Source organism: Sphaeramia orbicularis, chromosome 12 (assembly GCF_902148855.1).
Source record: "Sphaeramia orbicularis chromosome 12, fSphaOr1.1, whole genome shotgun sequence".
Taxonomy (NCBI): Eukaryota; Metazoa; Chordata; class Actinopteri; order Kurtiformes; family Apogonidae; genus Sphaeramia; species Sphaeramia orbicularis.
Window position 1 is genome coordinate 34,800,398 of NC_043968.1, and position 24,435 is coordinate 34,824,832.

General features: G+C 37.4%; 1 protein-coding gene across 1 annotated transcript in view; it reads left to right on the forward strand.

Annotated features, from left to right (window-relative positions):
* Positions 1-24,435, forward strand: part of LOC115429709 (thyrotropin-releasing hormone-degrading ectoenzyme) — a 265,248-nt gene that overhangs the window by 188,887 nt on the left and 51,926 nt on the right. The window contains exons 8-10 of the mRNA XM_030149384.1: positions 781-846; positions 6,138-6,203; positions 6,782-6,960. Of these exons, the coding sequence (XP_030005244.1) occupies positions 781-846; positions 6,138-6,203; positions 6,782-6,960 (311 nt within the window). The remainder of the gene's footprint in view (positions 1-780; positions 847-6,137; positions 6,204-6,781; positions 6,961-24,435) is intronic.

Genomic DNA, 24,435 nt, shown 5'->3' on the forward strand with positions numbered 1-24,435 from the left:
ACCCCGCTGCCTGAAGGGGGTGCAAGGGGTATTGTTTTTGGTTCGGTTTATTTGTTTGTTTATTAACACTCTAGCACCAAAACTATTGGTTGAATTCATACCAAATTGGGTTTATACATTGCCAGTGACCCACAATAGATCTGACTACATTTTGGGAAAAGTAGCTCAAAGTTCAAATTTTTTAAATGATTTTTTTTTTTTCTTCCCCATTTACTTATAAACAACAACATTTCAAATGTCTGTAGCAACAAAACTATTGGTTGAATTCATACCAAATTGGGTTTATAGATTACCAGTGACCCAGAATAGATGTGGTTACATTTGGGGAAAAGTAGGTCAAACTTTAAATTTTTAAGGAATTTTTAAATTATTTTTTTCCCCATTTACCTATAATGGGCAAAATTTCAAATGTCTATGAAAGCATCAATTTTCTTTCAGTTTACATCAAACTTGGCACATACAGTATATAGAGGCAATTAATATGCTGACATCAGCACATGCATTGACATGATGACATCAGCTTGATTGATGCCAAAATAAGCTACAATACATGCGAGGGGCGGGGTTTGTTGTGACTGGTACCACTTGTTTTGTTTTTGTGTTTTTTTTATGTAGGAACTGCATGTCAGAGTTGAGTGATTTCAGACTGACTTCGTCTCTGTCCACTGATCCCATGCTTTTAAAAGCAACAGCTTGTGTCACATAATAATGTTTTCCCCTGTTCCTGGTTAAAAGTGTATGTGTGTGTGTGTGTGTGTGTGTGTGTGTGTGTGTTCGTAGGGGGCCGCGCTGATCCGGATGCTGGCCAATGTGATGGGACAGCCGCTGTTCCAGAAAGGGCTCAATGTAAGTTAATGTTGTCCTGCAGCCCCAGCCGTGTAGAGGCTGATTTATCTGAAAACCACTGGGACAGCTGGGTTTTTAGCTTTAAAGCAATTCGTCATCAGAATGTCATGGCTCACAGAGTTGTGTCATGTTTTGGTTAAACTCATGACTGAACTTACTGGAGAGGTTTTGGCTGCTGGAAGAGAGTTTGTATGGAAGCTGTATTACTTTTTTTGTGCTATAAAAGCTGGTCAATAGTGGTCACTTAACCCAAAGTCAAGCTGAGCACAGCAGATGTTCTCTGTAAAGATGAACTGTAAGGCAGAGGTGATATTTGAGAGACTGGAAGGGCTTTAGGTAGAAGTTAGGGCAGGATTTTAGAAAGAAAAATCTTGTTATTTATAATATGACCCACTTCAAACTGTTGTACAACCACATACAGATGGCAACACAGGCCTATGTAATAGCAATATGAAATAATCAACAACTGCTTTAAAGATTTGGAGCATTCCTACGACTTTATTTCATTGTTAAAAAGCACATCATTGAACACTTAATATACAGAAACCATTATAGAAAATACTGCTGTTGAACTCTAGTATGATGAAAATGATGTCACATTGTGTCAAGTGGAAGTGGGTTAAATGCAGATCATTTCAGTACAGTCATCGAATTTTTGTGAATTTCACACACACACACACACACTCAGACACACACTGTATTCTTGGTGTGTTCTTCTGCTTGATCAGCAGTGTTTTATATAGAATCTGGTTCTCAGTGTGTTCCAGGTCAGCGACAGTTTCTGCAGAAAAATCAGGACATGGTGTGTATATACTGTATTTTAGTGTGTGTGTGTGCGTGCGTGCGTGCGTGCATGTGTGTGTGTGCATAGTGGAAGTGATAAATTGTACTATTTACCTATATTTGGGGAGATTTTGACAGGTACTCACAACTTGAGGATACACACTTGGCTTTAGGGTTAGATCCAGATAAACAGTATGTTGGGCCATACTCATTAAAACTTGAATCCTGAGCATTTGCAGCTGAGTATTGGAGCTTAATGTCAGGCAACATTAGTTATTTGTATTAAATAAGACAAAACTGATTTGGAAGAGTGCTAAACTCCTAAATCACACTGACATGCTTATAGTAAAATAAGAATACAATTGCGAACATGCATGCATTATACTTATGTTAGTGAAATAAAGAGTTTTCTAGTTCTAGTTAGAAATGAATGCTGCTATCCTCAATCTCATTCCAGCTTTATTACAAATGTTTTAAACGTAAATTGTACTGAAAATGTGGATGTCTGCAATACATTCAATAAATGGTCCCAAAAATGAGGCACAGTATATAGGTTTTCCTTTATTATAACCCAATAAATGGTGGTCCTTCTCAACCAAGTGTACTTCATTGTGACATTTTCTCAAATGATTGTAATGATTGTAAACAAAAGCCTGTTAAACCTGACAAACAATGAACAGAGCAAGTTCATGCCAGGTTTATGAGAGCAAAATATGACGCAGCTCAAAAACATCAGTCGCAATAAAATAAGATGTACAAACCACTACACACATCACAACACTGAATCTCTATTGCATAGGACTCTTCTGCTTGACTCCCTTGGTTTCAGATTCAAAGAAGGTTTAAAGCTCAGAGGATCTGCACTGCTTGTAAAAATAAAAAGCCACAGCATCCCGCAGAGAAGCATAGTTGTGCTGATGAATGATCCAGGTGGAATTTCAACCTCAAATATGGAAAAACAGCTCTTATTTACATTCCCTGTGTGAAAAAAGCGTATCTGTAATGCACTCAAGAATCTACCTTTACCCTAACAGCTGCTAATAACACATTTCTATTAATTAAATTATACCCTCTTGGTCCTGGACTCTTTACAAAATGTTTCATTATGAGAGGAAACAAACTGGAAAACATGTATCATGCTGCTAAAGGTCCACCTATGTTTGTGGTGAGACTGTGAGTGGGTGATTTACACTGTCTCTGTTTATGTCAGTTTCAGTGAAGGTGACTGAGCCACATATATCAAAGCACACACGCACACACACACACACACACACACACACACACACTGAGTCATGTTTCCATCACTGTGGAGGACATTGCATCGACTTTAAATGAAAACCTAGCCCAGCCTCAGAAGGTGTAAAAGAAGCAGACATAACCACCATGATGTGACCCAGTGGTCCGTGTCATTTTGCAGCCTCGAGCCATCACCATCTTGTTTTTTGGGAACTAGAAGTGATCATATTTGTACCGAAGGGAACTGGAGGAAAGCATGTGGAAACTTACCAACCTAATGCCACCACCAACTTATGGAAGAAACCCCACATACCACTAATAGGACATGTTATGTAAAATGACACCTAGAGACTTCCACAGCTTGTGAAATGTTACACATATAGTTGTAATGTGAACTGTGTAATGTAGATGGGTGCTAATTAGCAGACTTGCTGACAGACTACATCCTGCAATAGTGGATTAGCTAATGGAGCTAAGTTATAAAGCAGGCCGGGAAGTAAACTTCATAAAACATTTGTGTACTCTGTCAGTCTTTTTAGTGTATATTCTTAACGACATCTGCAGTAGAACTGTCTTATAACTCTCTTTCTGAAATCTTGACACTAAAATTTAATGATGTGAATTGTATTTCTGCAGTAGGGATCCGAGTCCCCGCAAGTGACTGTGAAAACAAATTTATGTCCTCATAACCTAATAACATAACACAACATAATACGTGCCCCCACACACACAGACACACATTGTGATATCACATGTGTCATCTTGCCCCAATAAAAAGCTTCCTCTTGCCTTATCAACCTGCATACACTCTATGACAACTGACTGTGCTGTGCTCTACACACACAGAGGACTCTCCTGTCACTGAGAAGCAGATTACAGCTCTTTCTCTGCAGGTGTTCTCTCTTATCTTGTACTACTTTCCTTCTGTCCTGTTGTTTTATTGTAAAAACCAGCCATTCACCAACCTCTCTAAGTTCCTATAACCCACAATCCTCCGCACAGGGAATGAGTTGGTGTTTCCTCAAAACAGACAGGGCTCAAACCAGAAAAGCATCACATAAATAAGTGGTTTCCACCACTATGCTCTGAGAGTCCCTCTGGGTGATTTTTAGTGTCGACTTTAGCTTAGATAATAAAGATGTAAGACTACCATGCTGGTTTGACACAGTAAGTCACTACAAAATGAGGAAAGGAGTATTCCTTTGGAGATTCTAACACTCACTTAAACGTGTTAGCATGTTATGGTTTAACCCATAAACACCCAGCACTACTTTTCTCAAATGAATTTTTCTTTATATTGACCTTTTCTTAAGTGATTTATCACCATTTATTATATTATTATCCCCTGTATTTTGTATTCATCTCAGTGAAAATCAGGTATTTTCCTATAATTAATTCACTGATCATGTAGACTTTCATTAAAGCTCAGATTAAAGTTGAGGGTTATTATAGCAGAAACAGAAAACTGAAGAAAAAGTGATTTTTTTTTCAGCAAAGATATCATTAACAACATAAAACATGTGTCTTTTGCCGCGTTTCCACTCCATGGAACTGGCTCGACTCGGCTCTGCTCAGCTCGACTCGACTCGGGTACCAGGTCCTATTCCTGGAGACTGTTTCCATTACAGGACACTACCGACTTTACAGTACCTGGACGTCATAGCGATGTGGCACGATACTTCTGTGTCGTCTGCGCAGAGTTGCTGATAAACTCGCTCGTTGCGTGTTGTCTCGTCAAGCTCACGCTGAATTTTTACGTCTGAACCTCCTCAACAAACCATGGTGTAGTTTTGTGGGTTGTCATCATGTGGATTAACCTACCGCTATATTTACTGTAAACTTCCACATCTGTTTTTTATAAAACAGCAGGTCACAGAGACGACTCTCTGACCAATCAGTGGTCTGCAGTGTTTACACATCACGTTTTAGTATCTGATCCCCAGTGCTGGAACCTCGGCAGAGGTGATACCAAAAAACTAGTACCGGGTACCAGATTCCAGGCCCTTTTTCGTAATGGAAACGCAAAAAGGCAGAGTCGAATCGAATCGAGTTGAGCCGATACCACGTAGTGGAAACGCAGCATTTGTCCACTGTCATTTCTTAAACTCCATGGGTTTTGCTAGTGAATCAGTGTTGTAGAAGATGACGGTGTTTCCAAGTTCACTACAGATCCTGTGAACGTCCAAATGGATCATATCTGATGACCATGAAAAGATGACTAACTGTATTTTACACCAATTATTTACAGGCATTGACTGAATTAGTGGATCAAGGTATTAAACATTTTAGATCAATAGATGGTTTTGGTTGCTGCTGGGTGTTTGGGTCTTTATGGGTTAATGAAGATGCAGCAGATGTTTCTGACACACAGCCAGCCTCTTTCTAAATGCACACACTACTTTGTACTATTTAACACTGTATGTTAGGCTAACAGAGGTCCAGATCAACCTGGGGCGTAGTCAGCTGATCAGATGAATTTTGGCAGATTAAGGTACTTAGCTGCAAAAAAATATATGAGTGTTGATTAGCTGTGTAGGTTGTTTTAAATCAGCATTTTATTAATCATGAGAGAGGATCATTCTCTATATGAAAAATAACAATAGCCTCAAAAGAGAAGGTTTTTGTTTTGACTGTTCATGACATCAACATCGTCATGATGAAACGTGACAAAATATGATCCCTCCCAGTCAACTTCCCCTTTCATTATAAAGTGAAATAATTCAGATTATGAGGGTTACCCATATGATTTATCATCAGTGTTTAATTTTTAATATTTCACCTCCATGTAAATTAATTCTGGAAAAAAAAAGTGAGGCCTGTAGAAATTCCTGGACCTGAACTCCACTGAAAACATCTGGAGCCCAGTAACTTGCATTTCCACTCCAGGAATGGCATAAAGCAGTCAACAGAAGGTGGAAAACAGGTGAAGAAGCATGAAAACTGTGATTGGAGATCAGGTTTTTTCCATCGAATACTGAATTCTGAACTTCAGATATTAGTTTGTGTTGTCTAAAAAAGAACTTGTTTTCTTTGCACAATTTAAGGACTGAAAAAAATGCACTTTTTGTTATTTTCTGCCAACAAACATTACCTATAAATACTAAAACCAGTAGCCTTTTCATTTTTAAGATGTTTGCAATACAATCTACCATGATCCAGTGATTTTTTTTTATGTTTCTCCAAGACAGGTGCTGGTATTTTGGTAACATGGAAAAGTCAGTGATATCCTCTGTATAACCTAATTTGACTGGTTATTGTTGTTGTTTTTTTAGGATTATTTGCTGAGTCACATGTACAGCAATGCAGCCAGAGACGACCTGTGGAACAAACTGTCTCAGGTAACACATCCGTCTAAGAACTGAACCAAACCAAGGGCAGTAATCTTAATGTTATCCCTCAGACCCTGCAGTATTAGTGCCTTGCTCATTAGCAGGGTATCAAACTCATAACCTCTATTCACATCTAGCCCCGCAGGGATCAAGCAACCCGGCTGACTTCAGATGTTAATTATTTAATGAAATATCTCAAATGAAAGCCACAGAGAGAGAGACACTAGCTCATTAAGGCCAACTCAATGAGACGGAGATTGTAAAGGCCTTGTTACCATGGCAACATGACTGACAGGTGGATGCAAGGCATGTTCTCTTTGTTTGTTATGCACATAGAAAACCTCTAGAAAACAGTCGGTGAATTAGGTTCATCTTCAGTAGCCCTGCTTTGTTAATACTGAAGCTGAACTAGTGTCTCTCATCGCTAATTACCCCTTCAGCCAATCAGATTGCAAGTTACCCAACAGTCAGTCACTAATGAGCGATTTAACTAAATACCGGCTCATCTGTTCACAGCCTATTGAGCAGTGTTTTCCGATAATCACCACTTTAATACTTAAAATAATTCTCCTGTATTTGCTGATCAGGCAATGCGTTCAGAGGGGCGGGACATCAACATTGGAGAGATGATGGACAGGTGGACTCTACAAATGGGCTACCCCATTATCACCATCAGCAAGAACCAATCAGAGCAGGTCCCAACTCATTACATCACTGTGACCCAAGAGCACTTCCTGTATGGAGAGGAAGTCAGAAACAACAACAGGTTAGTCTCTTTTTAAAGCTCCTTAAATTGAAAAATTAATAGATGTGATTGATTTTCTGCAACAGGATCATTTAATGTACAAATATGTTTAGTATTGTGCTGTAGTTGGAAAAATCAAATAATGTGACAGCTCTAAGAATGGAAAAGATGTCAGTCAATCAAGTCACCCTGATTGTTTTTATTTTTATAGATAGATAGATAGACAGACAGACAGACAGACAGACAGACAGACAGATCATTTTGAATATCAGCACTTAAAACCAATACAAGGAAAATCAATGTAAAAAGAAAACATATTCAAAAAGATGTTTACATATGTGTATGCATAAATATGGGGTTGTACAGTACTGTGCAAAAGTCTTTAGTTTGGTTGTTTATGCAGAATTTAATACATACATATTTATTTCTTCGAATAAAACGAGAAATACAAAAAAATACAAGAAATATGTGCACAGCTTTAAACACACACAAACACTGAACTAAATGGGTTCCAAAGGTTAAAGTGAATATTCAGTGTTGACCTTGACCCCATGACAAGAAACAGCACAAACAGAATCATCTGACATGTGTTGAATGAAATTAAATGGAATTAAATTAAATGTCTGATATACAACATCAGGAAATAATGCAATAAATCTCATATTGTCTGAGCTAAAAGGTTAAAGACAATTTGAGTGCAAAGGGAAGTTGGACTAAATACTGCCACTGTGGTTTATGGAAGCTGTTGAAACTTTTCTTTTTCCTGCTGTACATACTTCACATATATTCAGTTTATATTAATACAGAGACTGAGAAATGCATGTGTGGGGTTGTTACAACTTCACTAAACCAAAAAACCTAATGTTGGTCTAAAACCTCTGAACAGTACTGTATGTGTGTAAGTATACATGTATAAAACTCTACATAATGAGCTTTTTTCCACACCAATTTAATGCACCTTTATAATTGTTTTTAACTGTGTAATGATAGTGTAACCACGTCTTCCATTTTCCATGTTGGTAGTAATCTGTTTCACTATGTCCTCGTTTATGTATGTTTTTTAATTGAGTTTTTGTGGCTGGAGCACAGGTAGAACCCTATGGCAAATTTCTGTATAATGTGGGACAATAAAATGAATCCTGAATCTTGAATCTTTAAAGGTACATTCTCACAACTGGAACCAAGAAACTGTGGTCAACACAGTTCCACAAGTTTTCCAAATTTGATGTAACAATGATTAACAGCCCTCATGTGTATTTTGGCTTTCGAAATATAAAGCAAGGACTAAAATATACATAAACCAAAGGCATAACAGGGCAAAAATATAATAAATATGTGTCTTAAATGAATGCAGTAAACAGGTTTTTGCATGCATGTTGCTATCTGCTTGTGGTATGCAACAATCTAATACTGCAACTACTTCAACGACCAAATATGTCATTGCAGTGAATCGACTTTCCATCATAACCAAAGTATGTACTTTGCATAAGAAATAGTCCCTTTGGTCTTGCCGTGAATTCTAAAAGAAAATCTCTACCAATTTAGTTTTGAGAGAGTTAGTGAGGTATTCCCAGCCAATAAAGCTAATCAATGTAATCATTTAGTTGCATCTAATCCCCATTCTCTGACTAGCTGGACATTTTGTTGTGTGTTTTTCCATATATGAAAATGTGTGTCAGAGAGCATTGATGTATCTCCATCAGCAATCATTTTCTGGGATGTAGAGATGTTAAAGTTAAAACATATGTTTTCCTATTAGCGCTAAAACCAGCTTCTCTTCTTTTTTTTAATTTTTTTTTTTTTTTTACGTTTGGCTATTAGCACTTATGGTTTATTTAATTACATTGATAACTCAGTCTGCTTCTGAATTTTAAGAAGCGGAATTATTGATTCTGTTCTGTGTGTTTATCTTTGCCATGTGCCTCGGTTCCAGGATTAGTTTTAGTATGGATTACTGAATGTAACGAAAATCCATCAGCTGTACTAGACTGGACAGATGACACTGGATGTGTTATGGACTTGTATTACAGTTGAATTTTACCATTAAAGAAACCCATGCTCCTTCTCATGTTCAGTTGACCTCTAAAGACCTAGAGCTGCTTTTGTGGAAACTCCACAATGAATATTTTCCTCCAGTTAACATTTCCTGGCTGATTCATCACCAATTATTAACACGCCCCCTGAAGGGGAATTGTTTTTGGTTTGGTTTGTTTGTTTATTTGCTTGTTAACACTCTAGCAGCAAAACTGTTGGTTGAATTCATACCAAATTGGGTTTATAGATTGCCAGTGACCCAGAATAGATCTGATTACATTTTGGGAAAAGTAGGTCAAAATTAAAATATTTTATAAATTTTTTTGAACCTTTTTTTCCCCCATTTACTTATAATCAGCAAAATTTCAAATGTCTGTAGCAGCAAAACTACTGGTTGAATTCATACCAAATTTGGTTAACAGATTGCCAGTGACCCAGAATAAATGTTGTTACATTTTGGGAAAAGTAGGCCAAAGTTTAATTTTTTTATGAATTTTTAAAATCTATTTTTTCCCCCATTCACTTATAATGGGCGGAATTTGTAATGTCTGTAAAAACATCAATTTTGTTTCAATTTACTTCAAACTTGGCACATATATAGAAGCAACTGATATGCTGACATCAGCACACGCATAGACATGATGACATCAGCTGGATCGATGCCAAAGTAAGCTACAATACATGCCACTTGTTATATTATCCTCTGCATTTTCCTTTTTTCAGTGAAAAGCAGGTACGTTCCTGTATTTAGTACACTGTTGCCCATAAAATTGGAGTTATTTTGTTTTCAGACACATTCCTCTTTTTATTCCTATCTATACACATAAGTATCACCTTTAATCTGGTCCAATGATTACATACTGAGTCCCAGTTACACCTTATCTATCAAGAATAAATCACATTGTCACAATTATTTTATGAGAAGAGGTAAATATATTTCACTACGCGTCTCTGAACATGTAAATGGATCTTATGTAATGCCGATGAAAAGCTGAGTACATTTTACCTGAATTATTTCGATGTATTGATAGGATTAGTCATTCAGAGGATAGGTCAGTTGATGCTTTTGGTTGCTGGTGGCTCTTTGGGTCTTTGAGGGTTAATTATTCGAGGGCTGACCACTGAGGTTATGTTTATTAACCTCTTCCCTAACCATAACCCCTGAAGGATTAGTTCATGTGTTCTAAATCTGCCAGTACTCCTGTGATGTCCCATATCCCTAACTTGTTGACATGAACATACTTTTACTGGTTCTTGTTTCTCTTGTGGCTCATCAGCAGCTGCAACAAATACAGATGGTGTTGGTGTTGTGTTTCTCTTCATAATTGTTCCCTTTTCTGTCTTTTTCATTCTTTGAGCTCTCATTTGTTCATATTTTGTCTTATTTTAGTGCAATTTTTCCAGTTTTGGAGTTGAGGTTTTAAGTCTCCCGACCTCCCCGTCACCGTCACCCTGTTGGGTCTGAACTGAACATCAGCCAGGATGTGAAATCTGCTCTTTTGTATTCATGCCATCCACTGTGAGCGACCTTCCAACTGTGGAAAGTAATAAAAAAGTAGCAAATCCATCAATTCCATTTATGGAACAGAACAAATGCAAAGCACTGATTAATTTACGAATAAAACATAATTGCTGTTATAATTAAGTTTTATATGAATGTAATTTCTGGCAGACACGGTTGTTTTACTAATACATTCACAGTAGCGCTAGTGCTGCCAGATAATTATTTATCTGTTGTGTTGATAGAAAACATAATCCAGACAGCATTACATAGTCTCCAAAACACTTCTTGTTAATTCTATATAAATGTAATTCCTGGGAGACAGTCACTTTAGGGTGATCTCATGATCTTGTCTTTCATGCCTCCATCAGCATGAATTTAACACGTTTAAATGCTCATCTGATAATACAGTGAACGTACCGGTGAACACTGTAGCCTCTGGGGTACTCTAACCAGGCTTTAGTCTTCCTTCATCGTCCCTTTATCTGCGCTGCATGTTATTCACTCCTTCACTTAAATGAGATTCCTGATAGCGCTCTTCTTTTCACACCTCAGTAAGCACTTAGTTTGTCCTCTCACTGATCATGCGGCAATTTCTCCTGAAAGAGCACTTTTCTGCTATTTCTTCACATTCTTTACCACCTTTACATCATTTATATTTCATTTATATTTGATTCACATGATGTTTTATTCACATGCTTCACAACCTCTGGAGTTTATTCTCTTTGCTGTTTTATCGACCCACTTTCTCCTCCATCAATACTTCATCAGCTACTTTTTTCTTTCTTTTTACCTGTCGTCTCCTTCTTGTCTTTCCCTCTTTCTTTTTCACACTTTCATTCTCTTCTTTCTGTCCCATTTTGACTGTGACTTTTAAAACCGCTGACCTTCTGAGTTACTTTTTCATTTTCTCCACTTGCTCTGTTCTTTTTTACCTCTTTCATCTGGGTTCTTTTGTGTTTCAGCTGAGCTCCTGTGCTCAGAGGTCTCGTCAGCTGATCAACTGAAGCCGTTTGTTGTCGATGGAGCTGAACTCTTTGAGTTGCTCTTGTTCAGTCCCACGAGGCTGCGTTCAGATACAGTCTGCAGTCCCGGGGCATTCGCCAACGCTCGCACAAGAAACACAGTTCTGTGGTTTTACCTGAGCTGTTGTCCCGGTTGAGCACAGCTGTAGTGGATAAAATCAGAGGCTGTTTTTTAATCTTGTGGAGTTTCATTCAGAAGCACAGCCGTGTCCCACAGTGTTGCATGCTGTTTATTTAAACTCCTGGATGGGATTTCTTGTCTTCTTTTTTGTTATCTTGTACAAAATTCAGAAAGTGCACTCAACAGCCCTCCAGAAATTTTCATAAACAGCAACTTTTTAGCAAGTTTTACTCAGACTGCAGGTAAAACAGATCACGTTTTTAATCCTTTCATACATGAATTGTTAATAAACTAGTTTTAGTTTTTGACATAAAAACATATACAATTAGATTTCTTGAATATCTCATTTCTTTAGCATAATAGACTGCTTTTCATTGTTGTGGATTCCATGCATCAACAACATTTACAGTAAAGTTAGTATAACAAGTGTTAGAAAACACAGTGGCACTACAGTTAAGAGTTAGTCATTACTGCACACAATGTAGCTTTAAATGAAGATTGAATAATGTCCACTGCATTAATGCTGTGATAATAATAAAGATATCATTATTTTTTTTACTGAGTAAAACCAAGTTAATGTAATGTTGTGTCAGCTTTTAAAAGACAACCTTTGAGAAGCAGGAATGAGTCTTTTTTTTAAATCGTCTTTCACTGTCAGTTACAGTGATGCCTTTGCACTAGTCAAAAGAACAGATTGCATAATGACTGTTTTCAAGAATCAAAAAGCAGAAATGGTTTTATTGCCAGTAGGTTTTCATATATCAGGGATGTGCTTTGGTCTGTTGGTGCAGCAGTGGTAATAACAGTGAGTTTAACAATAAAAAGACAACAAGCCTAGTGGAAGGACATGAACATAGAGCAAGGATGATTAATGCAACAAATAACAAATATAATGTACAATATATAACATAAAATAACAAAGATACAAGTATAATATACAATAACAACATCTAATGATTTAAATACAGTAGACAAATAAGACAAGTCTTACAGCAGTGGATATAGAGAATTGAGTAAAAGCATGTATCTGTTTGTGTCCGTGGAAGTATAAGAAATATTCAGCCTTGATCATCGATAACAACAGACATGAGGCTCCCACCCTGGACCTTCCTGCCACTGCATGTTGCCCCTCGAGGGACATAATGACACATCCACAGAGGTCTACAGTGGGTGACAGTGACTAGACGGTCTTATTATGAACCCCATTGTACATCCATAGACCTCTGAGATGTTGATAAATAGAAGATGATAAATATTGAACTCATGTTTCAAAAGGGGCCCAGTCAGACGTTCACATATTGAACGTTAAACGGATATGTTAACCCATGCAGACCTAAAGCTAGTCTTGTGTCAATTTTTCCTTTCCATTCAACCTCTTTTACATGATTTATTACCATTTTTTTCTAATATTTTCTCCTGCATTTTGCATTTTTTAGTGAAAAGTAGGCATTTTTCTGTTCTGTTTCTCCTAATTTCACCATGTAGATCTTCATAAGAGCTCAGAATAAAGTTGATGGTTATTACATCAAAGAAAGACAAAGAGAAAACTGAAGCAAAAGTGACTATTCTGAGGAAAATATAGCAATAACTGAAGGAAGAAATAAGGATCTACAAACTCTGCATTGGTCAAATCACATGCTTTTTTTTTTTTTTTTGGTGAATCAATGTTGCAAAAGATGATGTGTTTCCATGTTCACTTTGGCACCTCTGAACGTCCAAATGGGTCATATGTAATGCAGATAAAAAGCTGAGAAACAGCATTTTACCGGAATTATTTGAATGTAATAGGATCAGTGGTTGTTTAGCATTTTTGGTCAGTAGATGCTTTTGGTTGCAAGTGACTGTTTGGGTGTATGAGCGTTAAAGTTGACTGGACTGACTCCTGACCTACAGGTATAAATTTAAAACCACTGTGATAATGCATTTTGGCTGGAAAGTAGCTTTGCTGGTGATGCATCGTTCTAACATTCAGTGGCTTTTGTGAGTGTTGAGGCTAAATTCATTCTGTGACTGAAACAGGCACAACACAGCACCACCATCACAAGGACAAAAAGAGTCTGTCAACATAGTCCCTGACAACATTCTGGTGTTCTTAGAGGGTATACAGAAATATCCACGAATAAGAACCGTATCTGATACCTCAGTTCATTCCACTTTTATTTATAACCTCAATCATAATACACAATAATCTGAAGGCATTTCACAAATTCAGGTCAAGGCTTTAAAAACAGAAAACTCAACAAATCCTCCAGAAAACCAAAGTGACTGTGGGGAGGAAAAACATCTTTTACATAAGGAAAAACCTCTGAGAGAACCAGGATCTGGTAAGGCAGCCATCTGTTTTGATTACTTTATGATAATGGTTTACATTATTTGTATTAATGTGGAAGAAAAGAGCGATGACTTATAAACATGTATTAAAACACAGTAGGTTTCCATCATGAGTTATCTTCAAAGCACAAAAAAGGACTTTTCCCAATCCCAGTTCACCCCTTGGCCCTCCCCCTTATCCTTACCCCTCCCCCTTGGCCTTTACACTTAGCACTACTCTTTGAGACAGAGTTGCAAGGGGTATGGGTTGAAACATTCCCCTTTGAAATGAGACAACCCTTCCAGACCTGTTACGTCATCAGCAGTCATCGATGCCTCTATAAACAGATGCAACCACTTTGTTTCCTAAAGAATTCCCCATGCCGTCAGTAGCTGTAACCATCTCTGTTCCATGGGCTTTGGTCATCTTTTTGCGACTATCAACCACAAACCGCAGAAATACAGTCTATAACATATTGAAACAGCATTAAATGGTTGATCAAAAGATTAAATTCTTTACGAAGAAAATATAGATACATTTGTGTGTTTCTTTCATCGCACTGCTGCACTTTTTTGCTGTGTTTACCTCCATCTTGCCAACGATTTGCACAGAATTATGGGAGATTTCTCATACTGTGCATCTATACTTTTATTTACTTTTGCTTTTATTATATCATTATTTAGACATATTATACTTCTTTTAACCCTTGTACACACTCTTACTCTGTATAAAGTTCATACAAGCTGTGAGAAATAATCTTAGTGTACCAAGGCCTTCTAGAATACAGCGACGCCAACTAAGCTGTTCAAAAAGGCTTTTTAGTCTCCCGCCTGACCCAGGACCACCACAGACTGATTACACTCTATGTATTCATCATAACGTACTCCATGTGTCATCCCCCCCCCCAGTCTCTCTATATCTCTATCGCTCTCTCTTTTCTCCTCCTTTACTCTCTCTCTCTCTCTTTAACCCCAACTGGTCAAGGCAGACAGCCATCCTTCAGGAGTCTGGGTCTGCTCGAGGTTTCTGCCCGTTAAAGGGAAGTTTTTCCTCGCCACTGTCACCAATCACAAGTGTTTGCCCCTGAAGGATTCTGTTGGGTCTCTGTAAACTTAATTTGATTCTGATTTGAATTGATAAAGCACTTTGTGACTCTGTCTGTGAAAAGTGCTCTATAAATAAAATTTACTTTACTTTACTTACTTTAAGCCATGGACTTATTTACAATTTGCGTAAACACATACGTGTAACAACTCTGAAGAAACCATAAAAACACCAGTCTCTATGTGCAAACTTGGACTCAGATCAAGGTTATTATTGTTAATGAAAACTAACAAAATGACGAAAACTAGAATTGAAAAAACACTTTCGTTAACTGAAATAAATAAAAACTATAATTAAAAGAAAAAAAGCATAACTAACTGAAACTGTATTGTGTGCTTACAAAACTAACTAAAACGTGTAAAAATTATGGATAAAATTCCCTTAGTGTTTGTCTTTGTCAATGTCGGATTGATAGAAAATTGATTTATTTCGCTCTAACAATTTTAGCCGGCGGCAACATATGATATTTAACGGTCTGTCACTTCTCGTCACGTGTGGTTTACAGTCGTCTTCTGGTCCCCACTCTACCTGGAAACATGGAGACTAAAGTTGGGAGAAAGCAGCAGAGTCCTGTCTGGGATTTATTTGAATACGACGGAGAAGAAGAGAAAAGATATAAAGAAACTAAAACTATGCATTTAGAAAATAATGAAAACTAATAAAAAACTAGCAGACCTGCTCTAAAAACTAATTAAAACTAACTGAAGGTCAAAACTAAATAAAACTAAACTATAATGAAAAATCCAAAACTATTATAACCTTGACTCAGATGGACTCAGATGCTGATACTCTGTTTACCCTGTATGTCAAATAAATCCTACCTCTTTGAGACGACCCCATGTCTCTTGCTGTTTCTGTGAACAAAGGACGATAATACCCCTCCGTTTGTTGTGTGGTCCTGAAAAATGTCCATTTCAAGGCCCAAACAGCCCTCCCCCTTAGCCCTTCCCCTCACACTCATCAAGAATCGGGACACCCCTACCCCTTCATGTGAACGCGCAAAATGAAGAGGTAGGGGTAAGGGGTGAATTGGGATTGGGCCTTAGCCTAACAATGATGGCTGTAAATAAAAATTGTCTTTACACACTGAAGTTACTTTTATGAAGTTGTAAATTCTCTTTTAACGTCAAAACTGAGAGAAAGAAGAGTATAGTTTTCATTGTGATAAAAATCAGCTTTAAATGCATGTTTTCAATTGTTAAAGCGTTAAGGTGACATCGTAAAGATCACAGTTTTCCTTCTTTTCATCCATCTCCTTTCAAAAAGAAAAACTAAATCAGACTGTTTGAGGCAGACGTTTCAGATTTGTGTCTTTTATTTTCCCACCATCAAACAGCCAACACACAGAGGAAAATAAATGTTTTTAAAGAGCGGAGCTGAGCTGACAAAGACAGTGACAAGGACAAACCGTGGGACGCTAAGGTCGAGATAATGATACTGAAAATATATCAAACAGGATTTAAATCACAGCCCATTTCTGTGATTGAAGCTAAAGAGAGGAGATTTTTGACAGCTGATGGATAAAAACACATTCAGAACTGGAGGACAAGCTTATTTCATGTGTTCACTCCATGAATCTATGAATTATTAATGAGTCCCCTTAAGTATGTTTATATAGTGTTGTACATGAAACAATAAATTAAGTGTGTGACTGTAAATAGAAAAGGGGGGGGGGTCATGTATTCATTCAGTTTCCATAAGTGTTTAATCCTCTATATTGCTGTTTGGGGCTGAAGCTGATCCCAAACAACAAAGGGCAAAATAAAACAAACAAAAAAATGAATGAAAAAAACAAATTACCATGAAATGAATGGATTCTAAACCTGTCTTAACAAACCACAGAACTATATTCACTTTTAAATAATTCAAATACTGAAATTAAATATTGCTCAGTCACATGACCGACAATGCACGACCTAAAGCCTCAGGGCGGTCTCTCCGTTTGCCATTTTTAGTCGACATTTAAATTAAAAATGTATATTTAATGGTACTTTTTTTTTTTTCACAGTGGGGCTGTTACATGAACTTTTACATGCACATTAATAATATCCACTGGATGAATCCTGGGGTGCTCTGAAATGCTATTACAGCACTGTTATTAATTATTAATTCTGTTGTGCGCATATAACCAAACGTCTGTTTAACTAAGCTGCCAGGGTGACCCAGTGATGTACTGTTGTGTGCAATGAAAGGGTTAATGCTATGGTAACAACTGGAAAATATTTTTATCCACTTGTATAAAGGCACTTTTGACACAGTTGAAATCAGCTGAGTGATAAATGAACAAACTACATTATCAGTGAATACCATGAGTATATTCCTGAAGAGTGATATTGACAGCTCAAATCTCAAGTGCATCAGAGTAGACAGATTTCAAAGGTCTCTAGAGCAAGTTTATTTCACTTTATATAGATTTGAGATGACTAGTGTTAATAATGCTGAAGTATTTATGAAGATGAGGAGGTGGAAGAGCTAATAGAAGTGAGTTGGTCTCATTGAACGTCTTAAACAGGTTAAAATATTGCTTTTCTCTGTGCTTTTACAGATACCTACAGAGTTTATATGTGTGCATTCACTCAGTTTCTGCGTTTGATGAATAAACCATTAACTCTGACATTTCTGCCTCTCACACACACGCACACACACGCATACACACACACACACACACACACACACACACGCATACTGTTGTCCAAAATAAACAGGATTCATTTCAATCAAATATTAATAAACACATTCTGCTGTCCATGCTTCAGACTGCTGACAGTGTGTATTAATGTGTTTGTGTGTGTACTTTAGCTTCTCTCCTGTCAATCATGTAGAAATAAATAGCATCTTAAATATTTGATTGCTAGGCAGTGGTATTGATCCACAGTTGCCCACGACGACAGATGGCTGTTATAGGATAAGGAGATGTGACTTTCTTTGGATGATTGTCTTATAATGACTCACACACACACACACACACACACACACACACACTTTACTTTAATGCATGATTTCATTTCAGTGTGTAAAGCTGATTGTTTGTTGTCTGGAAATTAAAACATTTTTAATTAAAATATTAATCATGTAAATCAAAATGAATTCAATTAAAAAACAAACTTTTTTATTATCATTTAAATCATACTTAATAAATAATTTACATGTTAAAATAAATTATCTGACTTCATTATTAATCCATTAGTGTGTAATTGTAGGTCATTACTAATCACATGTAACCGCTTGGATTAGAAAGGAGGCTGCTCTAGGGGGTTTGTGCTTATTGGTCACTTATCGAAAGCAACAGAAAGTCATTTTCTTCTAATGAGCCATTAGATTTAACTAACCTCCAGCTCTCTTTACACTGTATTGTATTTATGATTAAAAAGCTTTGGGAACTTTAGATTTATATTTACTTAGCAACGGGGCTTCCCATCCATCTTCATGTCAAGACCAAAAAGAAGAGTCCTGTCTCACCATGTCCCAAAACAAGAAAATATTCCTCTTGAACTGCCATAAAAATCAATATTCTCTTCTCAGATCCACATATATTACACCATCCCTTCTTCCTTCAGTCTTAAACCCACAGGATTTCCACATTAGAATATCTAAATATCTAAAGACTGCTACATCTACTTATTTTTTTGAGTTATGTACTTACATTGTAGCACATGATAACACATTGATAAAATGTGGACAAATCCATGATTAATTAAATATTCCAGCTTTTTTGGTCACTTGTCGATGATGTTTATTTAACATAATTTTAGAGGGCAGGGCATTGGTTGAGTGATGAAGACAGAGAAAGAGTGGTGAAGAAGAGAAAGGACAGGAGTGAATCAGAAACAGAAAACATTATTTCTGGCCATTACACCTTGGAACAACCTTGGAGTGATGTGGATCAGGTCAGCTGTCCTAGGAAGTAAACAAAACTGAAAATGTTTTTTTTTTTTTTTTTTTGGGGGGGGGGGGGGTTCCCATCTTTAGTTATTGTTCAAGCAATCTTATCATTATACATTATTTTTGGCAGAGCTAGTTTATATACATCCTTAACTCTTTCAATGCCATGGGCCAATTAAATCGGCTTTACGAATACAACCTTTAAAGTGCCACGGGCCGATCAGATCGGCTTTGGAGAACACGCCATATTTGTGTACAAACAAACCATCCACCCCCATTTCTTTCTCACATTTCGATGACGTTCTTTCTGTGTCCCCCTTTTGAGACCAATCAGACGGGAATTTGAGGTCACGCGACCGAATAATATTTTTATATCTTTTTAATGTTTCTTATTCTCCGGTGTTTCATCAGAGGGAGCCCTCCATGCCAGGGGGCGGCTGTGGACTCCGGGGGCTGTGGCGCCTTCTCTCACTGGGGTCCGCTCCTTTCTGGTGGGTGGGGGTCCCAGTTGGCCCTCTCCACTAGTTGGGATGCGGGGCTGTGTTGCTGGTGCCTGGTCGCCGGGGTCGGCGGCTGCCTCCTGGTGCGGATGGCTCCCTGAGACAGCGCCTCCTAAATTGATGTTTTACTTTTACTTGTACATTTTTGTTCTGGTCTACCCGTGCTCAGTCAGTCTTCTTAAGTATGTGTGAGCTTGTGGGTTTGCGTGTGTGTGTGTGTGTGTGTGTGTGCGGGTGAGTGGGTGGGGGGCGGTACTGATTTTTAAACTGATATGTAAAGCACTTTGTGCTACAGTTTTTAATGTATGAAAAGTGCTATATAAATAAAGATTATTATTATTATTATAAATCATGCAAATTACGATCAATAATGAATCGGCTGCGTCCGGTGCGTTTTGAATCTAATCAGCAATCGGTCGGATGTTACTGAGCGGTTTCCTGCAGGATTCTTCAAATATTATAGAAACGACGCGAAATACTGAAAAACGGCCAAATTCTGTGGCACTTTTAAGGCTTATTAGCCCCTTAACTGTCTGGCACCGAAAGAGTTAAATATGTTACTGAAATCATGTGTCACAATTAGGATTTGCTTAAATTGCTATTTCATCAAAAGGTGCAAGTTACCTCAGTGAAAAAAAGGGACAAAGTTGAGTCACAAAGCCTGTATGTTATCATTTCATTGTGAAGCAAAAGAGGGGGATCTACAGTGTGTGGCGACTGACATGGTCTGCTGTTGATCTGATGATGAAAATAACAACTCCCACAACACCATGCTGTGCTTTTGATTGAGAGACCTTTAGTGGAAATTACACACTGTGCGTTTAAACCCCAACATTTAGCACTGTCTTTTTTATTGATCTGCTGACATAATAGTAGGAGAACATTATTTCATCTGTGGCACAATGAAACTAATGAACGCTATGGTTTTCAACAATCAGGTCTATTCTGGGCTTAGTTTTTGAGTCCATATTTGCTTTTAAACATCATCTTACTGTTGTTTCTGACCTGCAGTTTTACCTTTCAATACTCTTATTATTATTGTTATTATTACTTTTTTTCTGATCAGGTCACTATTTTACATATGTGTATTTGTGTTTGTCTATACAATAACTGTTCTTATATTGTAACATAGGTGGAAGATTGGCAGGAAGTTTACTCAGTGTCAAGTATGAGCATAAGATGTGACTAATTTGACAAGTAGAAGGTTAGATATTGGAACAATCGCAACAGGATAGCCATTGCTCTGCCTATGGCTCTCACTCAAGGTACAACCTTACAAATTACAAAAAAAATAAACAAAAAGGCCAATAAACATTGCCATACACATATTAAGTCATAACTAATACTAACACAACAACCCTGCTGAATTCTTGCACATAAAAATAACCCATTTACAGCAAAATGCCCACTACCCACAATGCACTGCAGCAAACATGCCACAATATGTTTTAGCTGTGTTTATGTTTTGTTTTTGTTTTTATTCATGTCTTTTTTAACACAGGGAAATGCACAAGAATTCTGATGTATCTGTGCAAATGGCAAATAAAGTCTATTCTATTCTATTCTATTCTATTCTATTCTATTCTATTCTATTCTATTCTATTCTATTCTATTCTATTCAGTGTAACCAGTGCCCCTATCACCTATGGGACAGAAGGCATTTTTACACATACATGTAGTTTTTTTTCTCTCATTCTAATCACTTTGTAAACTTGATGCATTTTCCTCTTGATTCAGTTTCTTTTAACACAGAAAAATCTACCCCCTACAGTTCGCGTTTCCTTCTGCATCCCTAGAATTCAAAGCACATATAACTGCAGGAGCTGTTGAGCTCAAACTTGCGAGGAAAGCTGATAGTTGGATCAGATCAAGATCAAATCACTCTCCCTTCATCAACAAACCACTCCAGAGTTTGTCTGGAACATGACTGACGAAAATGGGCTCAGTGTGGTTGTTGACTGAGTTCAGATGTGACCAGAGAAACTGCATTAAAACTACAGACTAAAGGTTGATTCAGACCCACTGAAGATGTGAAAGTATCCACAGATGCAACACTAGTGATCACCAAATTAAGGGGTTTTGTTTTTTTTGTTGTTTTTTTTTTTTACCCCTACAAGTCAGATTTAAGTACAGATGAAATTCTCCTGCCAGTCAGACATATACCCTCAGCTATATTCTACTCTAGTGTTCTCATGATAGGTAGATAGGGTGGTGAACATTTCCATTTTTACTAAAGGCAGATGGGACTGCAGTCTGAGCCATACAGTGAACCAATGAACTCCAACAAACTGTTCACTTTTCCTGAAAGGCTTGTGTTCAGGTTGTTGAAAATATCCACAAGTAAGGCAAATCCTATCCTTGGGCCATGTCCACATGAAACCACATCTTTTCCTATCTGATCTTTTTCTTTGTTGTTTTCTAAAAAGTGCTCTGTAAACACGGAGTCGTTTCAGGAAATATCTGCGTTCACACAAAACCACTGAAAATGACTGAAAACGACTGAAAATTAGGTAGTACAAATGCCAGGTGTTGTAATACTCTTGCAAAAAACGGAGAAGACGACAAGAAGGATGCACATAAAGCTTACTTGGTTCTACCGGCTCTGATCCAATATTACCACCTGGTTACCCCTCTCTGCGGTAGATCCAAGAACATGTAGTGCATATTGTTAGCTATGGTTGTTTATTGCTCGTTGTAATGAAAGAGTAGCTGAAGATTTTGATTCAGTATTTCCAATAAGCTCAATAGCTGCCATTGTTGTTGTTGGGAAGTTGCGTCTTGCTTCCGGGGTGAAAGGTTAAAGAGGTGGGGCTATGACATCATTGTTTTAGAAAAAATGCGGTTTAGTCATACAGACGATGTCAGCGTCTTCAAATTCATCCACTCTGGGACCTGGTTTCAAAAATTGCAGTTTCAGTGACTGAAAACGCTGGTTTCATGAGAATGAAAGACCTATCTGATACAAAACTTTTGCGGATACAACCGAAACTCTCTTTGTGTGGACAGGGCTTTGATCTCCTTGGCATGGTTCGGGTCTTTATTGTTGAGGTAGGCTGTGACCTCATTCTGTGCAGAGCTCTGCCCTCACAGTGAATGAACAGAAGGCCTTTGTCCGGCTCCAGTTCTGTGAAAAGCCTTAATAGCAGTGGTTGTGTTTTGATTAATTTAATTCAATCCCAATCATATCAAAGAGCAGCTGCTTTGCCGGCCCAAAGTTCCCTGTGGATAATACAATGTGTCACTCACATTTAGGACCACTCCATGAACATGAGCCATGAAACCAGACCTGCACACTGTCATGCTCCTGGCACCACGGTTGCAAATTCCAATCTTTTCCAGTTTGAGGCCACACAAATTAGTCTCCACCACTCTGAGCAGGAACTCCTTCATCCGCTGGCCGCTGATGTGTTTGGCAAAGACCATTAACCTGGGAATCAACTGACTCCTCTAGCTGGAGTGAAAACATTTTTATTCCAGTTTTCTCTGTAACTTACTTGTTTTGAATGTCCACCGCCATGTTAGAGTTGTTTGACAGTGGAGTGGACTCAACTTTGTTCATTGGCTCTTCACCCAAGGGAGAGATTTACACTTTAAAGTTGGGTTTTGTCAACTGTACCCTAATGTAGTTCAGGGCTTCTTGATCTGTCCAACAGGATGCCTTCAGTGCTGTTCTTTGAATGTCTTCTAGATCGGAGGGCTCCCAAGGGGGGGTACTTGAAATTTTTTTTGAAAACTACATTAAATAAGTCATCTGAATACAAAATAAATAATGAGAATTAGTGCTGAAATATAATACACAATAAATACATTCATGTAATAGTTTTATTGTCCATCATCTTGTTTAAGCTTTGGTAACATTTAAGAACATTTTTGTTGATGAAAGGTTCATTCATTAATTAATGACCTATTTATTTATTTTTGTAATCAGTGGAAGAGGGCACTTTTCACTTCATGTTTTGCACACAAAATTTACTTTAAAAAGTGTATTATTTTTTCATGTATCAGTTAAATATATGTTGTTTGTTTACAAAGTTTTGAAAATATAAACAGACATCTTTGACATAGGAAAAAATTTTGCCTCATTTTTTTCAATCAAAAATGCTGAAGCGAGAGTTGGGGGTACTTGGCTTAAAAGTATATTTCAGGAGGTAATACACTGTAAAAAGTTTGAGAACCACTGTCCTAGATGACACAAAACATTAAAAATAAATTTTCACTACCACATTAATCACACAGAATTTCACGTATTTGTGTTGCACAAATGTACACACTTATCTAATACATGCAAAAGACATACATTTGTGACTCTTCCACCATCAAAACAACATTAAATAAAAACCTTGTCTAATCTATATTAGTGACAAGCATGTGAGTCAGCAACAGAATGTTGAAATGCCATGATAATCCTCAGATTGTTAACATCACTTCTAACATTGGTAAACAGACACATAATGCACACAATTCAAATGCTAACTACACAAGCATGTGATCAAAACCTCGTGTCTTAAAGGAGACATTGTTTTAACATTCAAGATTTAATTCAACTGTCAACATCAGATGGAAATACCAGAACAGAACACCCACAGCTATCACTGCACCAAGACTATATCTATCCACTGACTGTATGACTCACTGAGTCAACTATGAGGCTTGGAATTTACATATATCTGTATTATGGCATCATCAGGATTTATCCTTTACACAAAATCTCAGATATTCACTAAAATTGATAGTGCATCCTATATTTTTCTTGTACTGCACCAGCTGATTACTTACATTATAGCTGTTAGTTTCACTCTGTTTTTAGACAGAAAACACTGTAAAACCACAAATCACCTCAGTTTCAAATAGTTTGTGGTGTCAATAACTGCAGTAAGTTCCATTTTGATTGGTAGGAATTGCCATAATTTAGTCTGAACTGTAGATCAACAAACAGCGAACATAGCTAACATAACATGGTTAATTACCTTCATAAGATTCATAATCAAACTCACTGAAGTAGAAGAAACGCTGCAAGT